Genomic DNA, 13629 nt, shown 5'->3' with positions numbered 1-13629 from the left:
GGTTGAAGCTGATGAGAGCTGGAGAACAACAGAATCTAGAGGGCCACATGTGCTACATCATGGCTAAAGCAAACTGCAGAAGGGAGAGGGCAATTCACACCCTGGAGCAAATGATGAGTGAAGGCGGCACTGTGGACTTCTTGCCTGTGGTTAGCCCAGTGAGACACAACACAATGAATGTGAACGTGTGTTGAGCTATTTGCACTCCCAGTGTGGAAGAAACTATTGTGCATGTGTCCACCTTTGATTTCAGCTTGATAAATGAAGTAACTTAATTCCTTGGAAGCTGCTACTTGAGAGAACCTCATGCTTTATTCTCCCAGTGGTTCACAAATGTAGTGGAAACATCAATCTGTGTATCAGCTGTGGTGATAAATAGAACAGAGTTGCTGTTTCCTGAATGTACTGCTTTTTAAGAAGTGATATTGGATGTTTAAGTACTGTGTACCGAAACTACTGTAGCTTAGTGGCATATTCTGCCCTCCCAAGATGTAATCTGCTTAATGTGGACAGTTTCTCTGCTTCTGCTGTAGCTTTGTTTTGATGAAGGTAAATATTTGTTTCCTTGTGACTCATGGACCATCCCAATAATCTGTATTTGGCAGCTAGTGATCTATCTTGACCTATCTATCTATTTTCCCCCCTTTTGGAGAACATGAAGTTATACTGTGTTCTGCATGTGAATTTAAACTTGGATGATTCCATTGAGCTATGATGACAATTGCCATGTTAGAAATCTTTTTCTGTTGTAAAGCAAGGGAAAAAATGTTGATTGTGACACTGTTTATCAGCACTGAATATAGTGACCTTGTATCCTGTTTGGACTTCTGATCTTAAGTATTAGGTAGTTTTTAAAAGTCTGTATACCAAAACTGTGTGTTCTGGGTTTTTTTTTGTTTTTTTAAAAATGGTCTGAAGAAAATGTGTGTATTATTTTAATTATGATCTTTAGGGAAACACTAGGTTTTGCTCACAATAATGTTGAGTAGCCATAATGATCTCAAGCTTTTTTCCCTCTTTTTTTTAAAGAAACTGCTATTCATGTCCTTATTTATTAACTGACCACCAGCTCAGTATACTACTATTTAGTGGACTATTTGTAGACTGATTTCACAACTGAATTATGGTGTTGTGACCAATTAAACTTTAAATGTTTACTGTAACTTTGCAATGCAGTGGTTGGTCTTGTAAGATTTTATTCCCATGATTTTGGGGGTGCATTGAAGAGAACCCAGGGGCACTTTGGAAGCTTATCATGGATTCATCAGTAAAGGTGGGCATAATTATGTGACAGGTGACCAATGCCCATCATTGACCTTCCTTCACGGTGTCTAGTTGTAGGAGAGTCTGGTGCATTCTAGTGTGCTCTTTCTTGATGGCAAGGAAAGGAGTTGAGCACAACAGGTCTAGTGCCTGTTTTGCATTAATATGCAACATAGAACATGTTCCAGAATCCTTTGCCACATGTGGGCTTTGTGGAGAAGGTTCCCTGAGGCTTTTAAGACACAACACAAGGGTTATTGTGTTTCTCCCATCCTTGGTATAAAAACAACAAGCCACACACTAGATTAGTAGCATCCTAGAACTTGAATTTTTGAGAGACAGATTCTGTTCCTTGTGGAGGTCAGATCATGTCTATCTGGCCCAGCCCTCATTGGCCATACAGTTTCCCTCAAAACTCACAAGCTAAATGGGATGGCAGTAGCTACCACCAATCTGTTTTTCCAGTGTTAGTCCTTCTCAGAATATGGACATGACTGAGCTCCCGTTGCTCAGTCCCTGCTTCTGCCAACCTGGAAAGCATGTCAAAGTGCAAGTAGATAAATAGATACCGCTCTGGCGGGAAGGTAAATGTGTTTCTGTGCGCTGCTCTGATTTGCCAGAGGTTTAGTCTGCTCTGATTTGCCAGAGGCTTAGTCATGCTGGCCACATGACCCAGAAGCTGTACGCTGGCTCCCTCGGCCAATAAAGCAAGATGAGCGCCGCAACCCCAGAGTCGGCCACGACTGGACCTAACGGTCAGGGGTCCCTTTACCTTTAACTTAGATTCATTAATTTCAGTGGGTCTACTTAGCTGGATGCTATATATAATATCCAGTTTCTGGTAATCCAAGATACAGAACCTTTGAACCTGGCCACTTCCTTTTAACTAATCTCTGCAATGACAACTTCTCATTCTCTCTCTGCCACCATTTATGAATTTCATAAATAAGGAACTATTTGAAAGAAATGCTTTCTTTGTGCAAGGAAAGTTGTTTGCTCTCCTGCACCACCTTATGCCATAATCACGCACCCAAATCTTTGACTGTATTAGGTAACTATTCAATGTCTCTCTTTTATAGGTTCTCCAAACCATAATTTTGGAGGCTGTAGGCATGGTTATGTCTGCATCCTTGTTAACACCAGATCATTCAGAAAGCTAAAGTTGCAGGAGGCTTGGGGTATCTGCACCTTGAGTTTTATGCTGCTTCCCCATCAAGGAGTAACCATTATTGCAGCAGAATAGGATTTGCCAGGTAGTTACCTACCATCTAACCTTCCCCACTCCCAGAGCAACCTTTGACAGGTGGGTAGAGTGTAGGCAAAGTGCAAAGGCATTAGTTCCTCCTTAGGAACCAGGACCGTGGCATCAAAATGGCAACTCAAATTTGAACAAAAATAGAACTTTCCTCTTCATCCAGGACATTATGTAGACATCATAAAGGCAGTACCTTATATATTAATTTTTGCAATATTGGCAGGTCGGGGAAAAATGGTTGATGTTTGTTAATTTATTAAATTTATATCCTGCCCTTCCTCACAAAGGAGCCCAGAGCGGGAAAAGGTGATAAAAACAATAAAAACATATTAAAAACCATTCCAACACAGGTGGAGACTGAGAAAGCTCTCCACTTAAAAGGCTTGCTGGAAGTGGAAGGTCTTTAGTAGGTGCCAAAAATACAAGAGACTTCACTTGTCTAAAATTCAAGGGGAGGGAATTCCAAAAATCAGGCGTCACAGCACTAAGCACCTGACTCCTACATCGTGTGGAACAGACCTGATGAGACGGTATCTGATGAGTTTGGTGATCGATTGGATATACAGTATAAGGATAGGATGATACTTTACTGACCCACCCAGAAATTGCTTGATGATGAAGGGCAGTATATCGTATACAAAATAAGTAAATAATATAATAATCTTTAAATGAGCGCTTATTCCTAGTGTGCTCTGGATTGCAGCCGTAAGCGGCATTCCCACTAGAGATGCAGATCACAGTGGTTAACAGCTAACTCTCAGTACAAAGCCCCTTCACCTCAGAAGGCCCTTTCAGACTCTTGTTATTTTCTAGTGGCTTTCAATCACATGCTGACACATTCAGGTTGCACAATTACAATTTTATTTAGAGTTCTTGCAGGACAAACCTGCATCTCCACAAGGTTGGGCTTTTTCCAGTAAGGAAAGTGACACGACAATAACTTGCTGGACACAACCTCACTGTCAAGCCTTCCTATGAACAAATCGGGACAAATGCTCAAAATAAATAATAGGCATAGGTGTGCACAGCACATTTCATTAGCAGGGTGGGGATGACAAAACAAGCGAGGAGGTAAAAAAGGCAAAAAGCTAACACAACAACCACGAGAATTAATCAAGAAGCCAAAACGAGATTGTTTTCCTGCAGAAGAAAAGACTTGTGTCAAGCTAAGCAGAGGGCCAAGGGCAGAATGAGTCCTCCTTGCTTGTGAACTATAAAACACAGCCCCTAACCACCTCAGATCTATTTTCACAAAAGGTGGTGAGCAGAGTTTGGAGGGAGACAGAGCCATGAGACAGATGCAGGCAGCATAAGAAGGTTGGGGTGAATGTACAGTTTTGACCACTTACGACCACCACTATCCACCCCGCCAACCATGACTTCTAGAGACAGACACAGGAAGAAGCAGATTTATTCAAGATCCATTCCAGCTTTTTTATTCTGCCCGTGTCTTTCTCTGGCTGTTTGTCTTGATGCCTGGTTTTTCTAAACATTAGGATGTGCCTGGGCACTCCTGCGCATGCCTGTGATAGCAGGTTGTCTGGAAGTACTCAGATTATCTTTTATAGTACTTTATTGATCATTGAGGCTCGCAATCTTAAAAGTGTGTACAAGACGAACCAGTCACAATGATTATGAAGAGTCAAAAGTAAAGGGGAAAGATTGCTTGTCTACATGTATAGAAGAACTGATTGTATACATTTGCTAGTGCAATCCTACCATGTCTACTCAGAAGTAAATCTTATTGAATTAAATGAGGCTTATTCCAAATTGAAGGGGGCTAGGATTGCAGTTATTGATTGAACACAGTGGGGCTTAGGCTGCAACCTTAACTTACCTGGGAGTCACTCTTATTGAATTCAACAGGGCATGCTTCTCAGCAGACAGGGTTTATAGGACTGCTCTATTACTACTGAGCAAAGATATGAACTCATTGTCAAAATATATTTGCTGAATTCTGTCCTACATATACACAAGCCCCCCCAAAAAGTATTTACATTTGACTCTTCCTAATAATTGTGATATTTCTTGATGTTTGCTTGTTTAGAGATTTACCTATTATGCTACAGAAATACTGTATGGTTAAACTAAAGTAGTTCTCAAAGGGTGGGACAAGGGGGGTGGCAAGTTTCAGAGTAGCATTTCAGAGTACCATTGTGTATACCTGTAGATAGATATATGTAGATATATGATCTGCAGGAAATGATCGTGGTGATTTACGTATACCCTGCCCACCTGGCTGGGTTTCCCCAGCCTGTCTGGGCAGCTTCCAACATATCGAAAAACATAATCAAACATTAAACCTTAAAAAGCTTTCTTGTATAGGGCTGCTGTTTAAAGGTTATATAGCTGCTTATTTCTTTGACATCTGGTGGGAGGGCGTTCCACAGGGCGGGTGCCACTACCAAGAAGGCCCTCTGCCTGCTTCCCTGTAACTTGGCTTCTCGCAGTAAGGCTTCTCAGTGGTGGACCTCAGTGTCCGGGCAGAATGATGGGGGTGGAGATGCTCCTTCAGGTCTACTGGGCCGAGGCCATTTAGGGCTTGAAAGGTCAGCACCAACACTTTGAATTGTGCTCAGAAACATAGGTAAAGGTAAAGGTACCCCTGCCTGTACGGGCCAGTCTTGCCAGACTCTAGGGTTGTGCGCCCATCTCACTTAAGAGGCCGGGGGCCAGCGCTGTCCGCAGACACTTCTGAGTCACGTGGCCAGCGTGACAAGCTGCATCTGGTGAGCCAGCGCAGCACACGGAAACGCCGTTTACCTTCCTGCTAGTAAGTGGTCCCTATTTATCTACTTGCACTTTGACATGCTTTCGAACTGCTAGGTTGGCAGGAGCTGGGACCGAATGACGGGAGCGCACCCTGCCGCGGGGATTCGAACCGCTGACCTGAAGATCGGCAAGTCCTAAGCTCTGTGGTTTTACCCACAGCGCCACCCGCGTCCCTCCGCTCAGAAACATACTGGGAGCCAATGTAGATCTTTCTAGTTGCCACATTCTGGATTAGTTGCAGTTTCCGGGTCACCTTCCAAGGTAGCCCCACGTAGAGCGCATGGCAGTAGTCCAAGCGGGAGATAACCAGAGCATGCACCACTCTGGCGAGACAGACAGCGGGCAGGAAGGATATATAACATTTCAAAATGAAGGCAAGAGCATCAAGTGGTACTGAGGAAAATCCTAGTTGTGTTTTCCAACGCAGCTTCATCAATTGAAAATTCGGTGTGGCGCGCATGTGCGGCCCAGGAAGAGAGTTTGAGAAGGACTCCTCCAGCAAGATTAACAACAAGCAGCTCCCCGGCGAGCATCGCGGAGGGAGCAACGGGCACCCGAGGCTGGGCCTTTATTTCTCTACGGCAGAAAGCACCACGCCACGCGGTGAGGAAATCCCGCCCTGCGCGCTCCATTGGCGCCCTCAGCGAGGCCCCGCCCCGTGAGCTGGTGCCCGCTCTCGCGAGACTGGCGCCCCGTGGCTCGCGGGAGGCGGAAGCGGCGCGCTGGCTGGGCGTCTGGCGGAGCACGTGGCCAGCTGCGCGCCCCGAGTCGCCCCGATGGGTAAAGCGCGCCAGAGGCGCAACTGGAAGGCCCGCCGCCCGGAGAGCCGCGGCCCGCGGGGCCCCCCGGAGCCCGTGCGGCTGGAGCTGGGCGGTGAGTCGGCGCCCCCGCAGGGAGGGGCTCCCCGGGAGGCTCGCCTGGCGCCTTCCTCACATCGGCTTAGTGCCAGGCAAAAGCGTCCCTCTTCTCCCAGGCCTGCGGCTGGCTAAAGAATTCTGGCCTTTTGAAGCAGCCTTCCCCCCCCCCCCGGGTCATCCCAGACCCCGCGTCCTGCTCGCTGGGGGTGGGGCGTGGCTGTTGTTGTTTTGCACTGGTACTGTGGCGTATATGTTTGTGCTTTTGTATTGTAAAGCACCCTGTGATCCTCAGGCGCTTAGAAATGTAATAAATTATTATTAATAATACAGTGGTACCTCGGGTTACATACTTAATTCGTTCTGGAGGTCCGTTTTAGGCCTGGAGTGAGAAGCCTCAACCTGAGGGTGAAATGTGACCCTCCAGGTTCCTGTCTGGCCCTTGGCTCTCCCAACCCCGTTACTGGTCTTACATCAGACACTCCTGCTGGAGTGTCTTTGCCTGGCTGGACTGCGTCCTTGAATTCTGATAATGCGTCTTGCTTGTCTGGTTGGGAGGATACAAAGGGCTGTGTGTGTAGAAAGTAGCCAACTGTGCAAAGGCTAAATTTGCATTCATTGCTACACCCACCTTTAAAACTACAAGAGGGGAGAGTGGTGTTGTGCTCAGGTCCTGCTTGCGTGCTTCCTGCAGTAATCTGGCTGGTCACTGTGGGAAAATACTGGACTAGATAGATCACTGACCTGATCCAGGAGGCTGTCCTGATGTTCTTATGTCACTAAGCTGAACAGGGCACACACTGGAGCAAACATGCACAAGATTGTGCTGAAAATACTTCAAGCTGGGATGGGGAACATGTGTCCCACCAAATGCTGCAGTCCCAGCAACGTCTGAAAGGCCACAGGTCCCCCACTCCCCGTTTCAATATTGTGGTGACCAAAACAAGCCCTTCTTTCTGTTGTTCCAGATGAAGCCATTTCAAAAGGGGTGGATGAGAGTAACGCCCTGGTCCTCCCATCACAGAAAATCAAGGATAAAAAAGTAACTTCTGAAAAGGCCCCGGAAAAGAAGCCGCTGACCAAGAAGCAGAAGAAAATCCTGCAGAAGGTTTTGGAACAGAAAGCAAAGAAGGAAAAGGTATGTTTTGGAGTGTGGAGGCCACGAGAACACCAAGGAGACATGTGGCCCGCGGCATCCTTTGGGAAGGGCTGGGAGTATCCGCTGTCTGAAACCCAGGAGAGCTCCTGCCAGTCAGTGTAAACAATATTGAGATAGATGGACCAGCGGTTTTAGGATCATACAACATAAAAGAAAAATAGGATAAGGCAGGAAAAGGAAATTCAAGCAAACACTGGTATTGGTTCTTAAAGATGCAATTTTTAAAATAATGCCCTGCTAGAATGTAAGCAGTTCTGGGTGAGGAGGAACCCAATGGAGCTGGCATCTCAATCGAGCCCCTCTGCCGGTCTCTCCCTCTGCTCCACTTTTTGCAGGGTGAGGGAAGTTCTGTGTCATCACAGCATATACAAGGCACTCTTCATTTTGCTTCCCACTGTATTTGAACTGTTAGGAAAATCTTACACACCACCCAGTATTAGCGAGGCCTGTAGTTACACCGTACATTTGAAGTATATGATACCGCTTGGCTTTCCCCAAAGAATCTGGGGAGCTGTAGTTTTTTAAGAGTGCCGAGAGTTGTTAGAAGACCTTCTTCCCATCTCAGAGCTACAATTCATAGAGTGCCCTGGGAAGAGGAGTTAACTCTCCTCTTCCATTTTTGAGAACTGTAGCTCTATGCAGGGGGGTCTCCTAGCAACTCTCAGCGCCCTTAACAAACTACAGCTCCCACAATTCTCTGGGGGAAGCCATCACTAAGCAGTGCTATCCTAGTGTGAACGCCTCCTAGGGCAGGCTTGCTTCATACAACTCTTTCTAATCCTAGCGAGCGGAGTTGCTGAGGAAGCTGAGTGAAGTCCAGGCTTCCGAGGCCGAGATGAAGATGTTTTATACCACGTCCAAAATAGGGACAGGGGACCGGATGTACCAGCCTAAACGGTAAGTTCTGGGTACGTCCAGATTCTTGCTCTTGTTGCAGTGTGGACATATTCTTTCCTTCTTTGGCCTTTTTGTGATTCGCAGCAGGTGTGGGGTGTTCTCCCCCTGTAGCTTCCCTTGAGATCTCCAGCTTTCAGAGTGCATCTTCTTAGCTGGTGTCTCTGGTTCTATAAAGCAGGATGGGCAGCCTGTAGCCCAGGGGCTGAATGCAGTCCCTGCCTCATTCCATATGGCCCTCCAAATGCTGCAGAGAGCTGGAGGGGTGGGGAACAGAGAGAAAGTGAGGGATGGGTAGGGTGGAGAAAGATGGGGACACAGAGAGAGAGAGAGAGAGACGGAACAGAAAGAGACGGGTGAAGTGAGAAAGAGTATGTGTATGAGAGGGAGATGGCACAGAGGGTGTGAATAAGAGAGGGGGGACTAGAGAAAGAGTGAGAGAAACAGACAGGGTGGCAAAGAAAGTGAGTGAGGGAGTGGCAGAGAGAGAGAGAGAGAGAGAGTGCACTGTGCAATGCTGCAAACTCCACCCACTTCTTGCTCCAATTTCCTCCACATTTGGCTTTGGCTTGTGGCCCCTGACAGAAAAATAGTTCCTTATCCCTGCTGTGTTGCATCTCAGGATCTTAGATGTGCTTTGGGGTGGACTTGTCTCGTGTGTCAATGTGACATGGGTTTTTCAGGGCAATCCAAGAAGTGAGTGCCATTCATCCAGAAAAAATTAAAAGTGTTGGTGGTGCAAACAGAAAAAGATGCAGACCTGAACTGGAGTCTGAAGAGGAGTCTGAGATTTCCTCAGAGGAAGAGGAGGAGGAAAAGGAGCCAGAAGAGCAGGCAGAAAAGGCAGCCCCAGAGGTTCCTAGCACTATCCTGCTGCCTGCGGAGCCAAAGAAAGCCATTGCATCTCCACCCAGCACACCGAAGCAACATTTTCATGCTCCCAAGCCATCATTGGGGCCTACTGTGTTCATCCCAGTGGACAGATCCCCCGAGATTCAGGTCAGTTTTGAATGCGAACAAGCCAAAAATGCACCCTGTTGCATCACAAGCAGCAGCAGCTACAGTGGGTCACCCATGTGAGATTCATGACACTTTTCTCTGCAGAAGTGCATGCAAATTGCATGCACAAAATGCCTTTTAGTATTTGTGTTAACAATAAACGGGATGTTTTGAGATGTGGAATCTTTTGATTTAATTGTTCTTGGGCACATGATATTTGTGACCTTGGAGGTGGACAGATAGGTGCTGAAGAGGAGGTCAACATTTGGACCTAAAGAGCTCATATTTATTTATTTAGTTCAGGTGCTCTCCAAAGTGTTGATGGACTCCAGCTCCCATCAGCCCCAGTCAGCGTGGATAATTAGCTGGAAAGATGGGAAATTGTAGTCAACATGATCTGGAAGGCACCTCAGTGGCTACTGCCTGTATTGGTGCATATATATTCAGTCATCCATCCATCCATCATGAAGCTCAGGGTTGTGGGCACTGGGTTGCCAAACTGTCTCCCATCCAGGCACTAACCAGACTAGGCCCTGCTTAGCTTTATCAAGGTGTCTACATCACGTGCCCTCAGACTTGCCCGTCTCACCATTCAGTATGGTGAGGGAAATTTTTCAACTTGTGCATACAGATGTGAGGTGAAATTCTCCTCATTACATGGTCAGACAATGCTGAAGACCAGCTTGCCAAGTGGTTATGCCCACCCTCTCAGAATGGCATGCCCATCTTTGGCCTCTTAAATTTCTTGTCACAGAGAGGAGAATTTCCCCCTTCACACTTCAACCCCTGGCAGAGATATAGAGAAACAGGAAAGCAGTTGTTGTTTTTTTTAAAAAAGCCTCTCTGAAGGACGGGACAGGCAGCTGTTTCACCAAGTGGTTGTGATTATTGTTTATTTCATTTAATATATGTCTCCCACTTTTCACCACGGAAGCTTACCACTTGTGTATTCTTTGGTAACACTCTGCCAAGTAATGAGGTGAATTTTACCTCAGATTTATGCACTTGCCTAATGTCAGAAATTTGACATTACCCATGGTAGTGTTTAAAATTCTTGGGCATGGCAAAAAAACTAGATTACTGGTTTCCTTAGAGGATTAAATTCCCATTGCAGTAAGATACTGCTTATATGTTGATTCGTAGGGCTGCAACCCTAAACACACTAACTGATAATTAAGCTCCACAGAACACAGTGGGACATACATCTGTGTTAACATGCAGAGGACTGCACCCTAAGCTTACACCACTGGAAGTTAGTTTAAATTAATTGTTTGATGCCATTTTAATTCATTTTAGATCAGTAATTTGACCCTTTGCCTATGTAAAGATGTAACTTTGCTTTGAAAGGAAGCCAGGCTGAAGCTCCCAATCCTTGCCGAAGAACAAGTCATAATGGAAGCCATCAATGAGAACTCTATTGTTATCATATGTGGAGAAACTGGCAGTGGGAAGACCACGCAAGTCCCTCAATTTCTCTACGAAGCAGGATATGCCAGGTATTACACCTTTTAAAAAAACACCACTTATTTTATGCCAAGAGGAAAAAATATCATTGTTCCTAGATTTTGGTGCTTTGACAAGTTGCCTTCTCCTTTGCCATGGAGTTCCCTCCAAAAACAATAATTGTACCCTGACAGTGATTGGCTGAGCTGGTGTGATGGCACAGAATCTTCAGGTGTTCAGGGGGAGCTAGTAAACCCGTTTGTAGCCCAGCTTCTGTGCTGGAAAAGAAAGTTGTCTGTTAGGTTGGGATTATAATCTTGCACACAGGAAGATTGCAAACTACAGTGGTGCCTCGCAAGACGAAATTAATTCGTTCCGCAAGTTTTTTCGTCTTGCGAGTTTTTCGTCTTGCGAAGCACGGTTTCCCATAGGAATGCATTAAAAATCAATTAATGCGTTCCTATGGAGACCGCTTGCCAGGCTGGCGGTGCGGAGAAGGGCTTTTCTCCCCACCGCAAGCCTTCAGCACAGGTCCGAGAACAGAGGGGAAGGCGCGCAGCGCTTCTCCTCTGTTCCCGGGACTTGCGGTGGGAGGAGGGTTTTTCCTTCCCACCGCCAACATTCAGAACAGCATTCTGAATGTTGGCGGTGGGGAGGAAAGCCCTCCTCCCACCGCAAGCCTTCAGGACAGGTCCGGGAACAGAGGGGAAGGCGCGCAGCGCTTCTCCTCTGTTCCCGGGACTTGCGGTGGGAGGAGGGTTTTTCCTCCCCACTGCCAACATTCAGAACAGCATTCTGAATGTTGGCGGTGGGGAGGAAAGCCCTCCTCCCACCACAAGCCTTCAGGACAGGTCCGGGAACAGAGGGGAAGGCGCGCAGCGCTTCTCCTCTGTTCCCGGGACTTGGCGGTGGGAGGAGGGTTTTTCCTCCCCACCGCCAACATTCAGAACAGCATTCTGAATGTTGGCGGTAGGGAGGAAAGCCCTCCTCCCACCGCAAGCCTTCGGAGGAGAGCTCTCCGCCCCATCGCCAGGCTTCGGAGGAGGTCCGAGGACAGTGGGGAAGACGCGCTGCACTTCCCCGCTGTCCCTGGAGATTTCCCTATGGGCTTTCGTCTTGCGAAGGAAGCCCATAGGGAAATTCGTTTTGCGAAGCGCCTCCAAAACGGAAAACCCTTTCGTCTAGCGGGTTTTTCGTCTTGCGAGGCGTTCGTCTTGCGGGGCACCACTGTAGAAGGAGGTCCCAGGATGCAGGATATCTGAGCAGCAAGGAGGCCAGAGCAAGGGTGATAAGTAGGCCGTGCCATGGGAAAGAGGAAAGGGAGAGAAGGGCATGCAGAGAGTGAGGCTGAAGGAAACTTGTGAAGAAGAGGAGCAAGTGAAGGGACCAAGCAGAGAAGGGGCTCTGAAGGTTTATAGCACTTAAAGACAGGAGAGGCTGTATCTTTGGAAGGGAAACAGGAATGCTAGGCGATTCCAGAAAAGGCTGCTTCTGCATGCAGAAGGTTGCAGGTACAATCCCTGGCACCTCCTGGTAGGTGTTAGAACCCAGCCTGAAATCCTTTAGAGCTGCTGCCAGTCAGTATAGACATCACTGAGTTCAGTGGACCTTTCTTAAACATAAGGCCGCTTCTTATGTTTTCTTTGCTCAGGAAGCAGACTGGTTTAACTTGTTGCCCTGGGACTGCACACACTGGTCTCAGCTCCCAGGAACAGCATCATGGCAAGGGCGAGTGGCGCAGCCAGCGAAGGAGCAGATGCCACAACACTTGCTCTTGTCTTCTCTCCCCATTGCTTTTCTCTTTTGTGTTGTGCCTCTTGGATGTTGAGTCTGGACAGGGACTGTCTTACCTTTAAATATATGTATATCACTATGAAGATTTCAGTTGCTTTTATAAATGGCCTGGGGCAAAATAAGCCTGGAAAGCAGGGAGCAGAGGAAATAATATCTGGTGGGTTCATGCAGTTAGAAAGAAGCGGAGAAGCCAAAGAGAAAAGAAGCCTGGGGCTGTGCACTGTAAGCAGAAAGGAATTGCGCAGGCAAAGGGTGGCAGAGGGGCATGGTCCAGGGCAAGAAAGCAGAGCATCACTGTGCCTAGACAGCCTGGCCCAACCAAGTGCCCACCAGATGATGGTGGATGACAACACCCATCATCCCTGACCGTTAGCTGCACTGACTAGAGCTGATGGGGGTTGTAGTCCAGCAGCATCAGGCTGGACAAAGGCTGGTGTTGGAGAATGGAACTCATCAGTAGTGGCTTCTACTTTTGGCATTGTGACCTACCAACATTTTTGTGCATTTGTGAGAGTCAGCGTGTCACAGCCGTCAGGGTAAATCTCAAACATTAATTTGCACTAGTCAGCCAGCAGTTGTTGCTGTTTTGTTTCTATCCCAGCCTTCCTCCAAGAATCTCAAGGTGGCAATTACATGCCTCTCCCCCTCACTGTTTTGTCCTTGCAACAACCTTGTGAAGTAGGTTAGGCTAAGACATTGATGGCTGAAGATCACCCTGTGAACTTCATGGCCAAGTGGGGATTTGAACCCTGGTCTCCCAGGCCCTAGCCTGACACTAACCACTGCACCTTCTTTGGGTTCAGGCTGTTATTAAGATAAAATATAGTTCTTCCCTTGGATTCTTCTCAGTTCTGTGGAAGGAACTGAAGGAACAGGGGTTGTGTTGCAACATGATCTCCTCCCCCCCCCATTCCTTTTTTCTTTCCTTGCTGACAGTAATAATCTTTCGTTCACTGCTCTTGTAGGCCTGGCGGCATCATCGGAATCACAGAACCACGGCGTGTGGCTGCAATTTCTATGTCCCAGCGTGTTGCAAAGGAGATGAACTTATCACATAGGTAAGCATACTTGCACAGACTCCAGAAAGTGTGTTTTAGATCAGCCTTCTCTCCAAGTGTTTTGGCCTACCAACTCCCCTTGGCCCCAGCCAAGGTCTGTGCCTTCAGCCAAGTGATGGTTGGGGGAAGCCTCTGCTT

At 47.2% G+C, this 13629-nt stretch overlaps 1 protein-coding gene and 1 long non-coding RNA gene across 3 annotated transcripts in view; both read left to right on the top strand.

Annotated features, from left to right (window-relative positions):
- The first annotated feature begins 1160 nt into the window (after positions 1–1160).
- LOC309359379 lies at positions 1161–4497 on the top strand. Its single transcript, XR_014163828.1, has 2 exons — positions 1161–1273; positions 2343–4497. It is a non-coding gene; the product is annotated as an uncharacterized lncRNA (long non-coding RNA).
- Positions 4498–6032: 1535 nt separating this feature from the next.
- DHX37 (DEAH-box helicase 37) overlaps positions 6033–13629 on the top strand; it is a 34599-nt gene continuing 27002 nt past the window's right edge. The window contains exons 1-6 of one of the 2 annotated variants that reach the window (XM_081892894.1): positions 6033–6163; positions 7119–7282; positions 8088–8200; positions 8881–9196; positions 10544–10692; positions 13399–13491. In XM_081892894.1, the coding sequence (XP_081749020.1) occupies positions 6067–6163; positions 7119–7282; positions 8088–8200; positions 8881–9196; positions 10544–10692; positions 13399–13491 (932 nt within the window). In that variant the 5' untranslated portion in view covers positions 6033–6066. Of the gene's footprint in view, positions 6164–7112; positions 7283–8087; positions 8201–8880; positions 9197–10543; positions 10693–13398; positions 13492–13629 lie in introns of both variants that reach the window. The other variant, XM_081892893.1, reaches the window with a different exon arrangement.

This window comes from Podarcis melisellensis, assembly GCF_964234715.1.
Source record: "Podarcis melisellensis genome assembly, chromosome: 16".
NCBI classification, from domain to species: Eukaryota; Metazoa; Chordata; class Lepidosauria; order Squamata; family Lacertidae; genus Podarcis; species Podarcis melisellensis.
The sequence above is the reverse complement of the archived record's forward strand: the minus strand, read 5'-3'. Positions and strand labels throughout refer to the sequence as shown.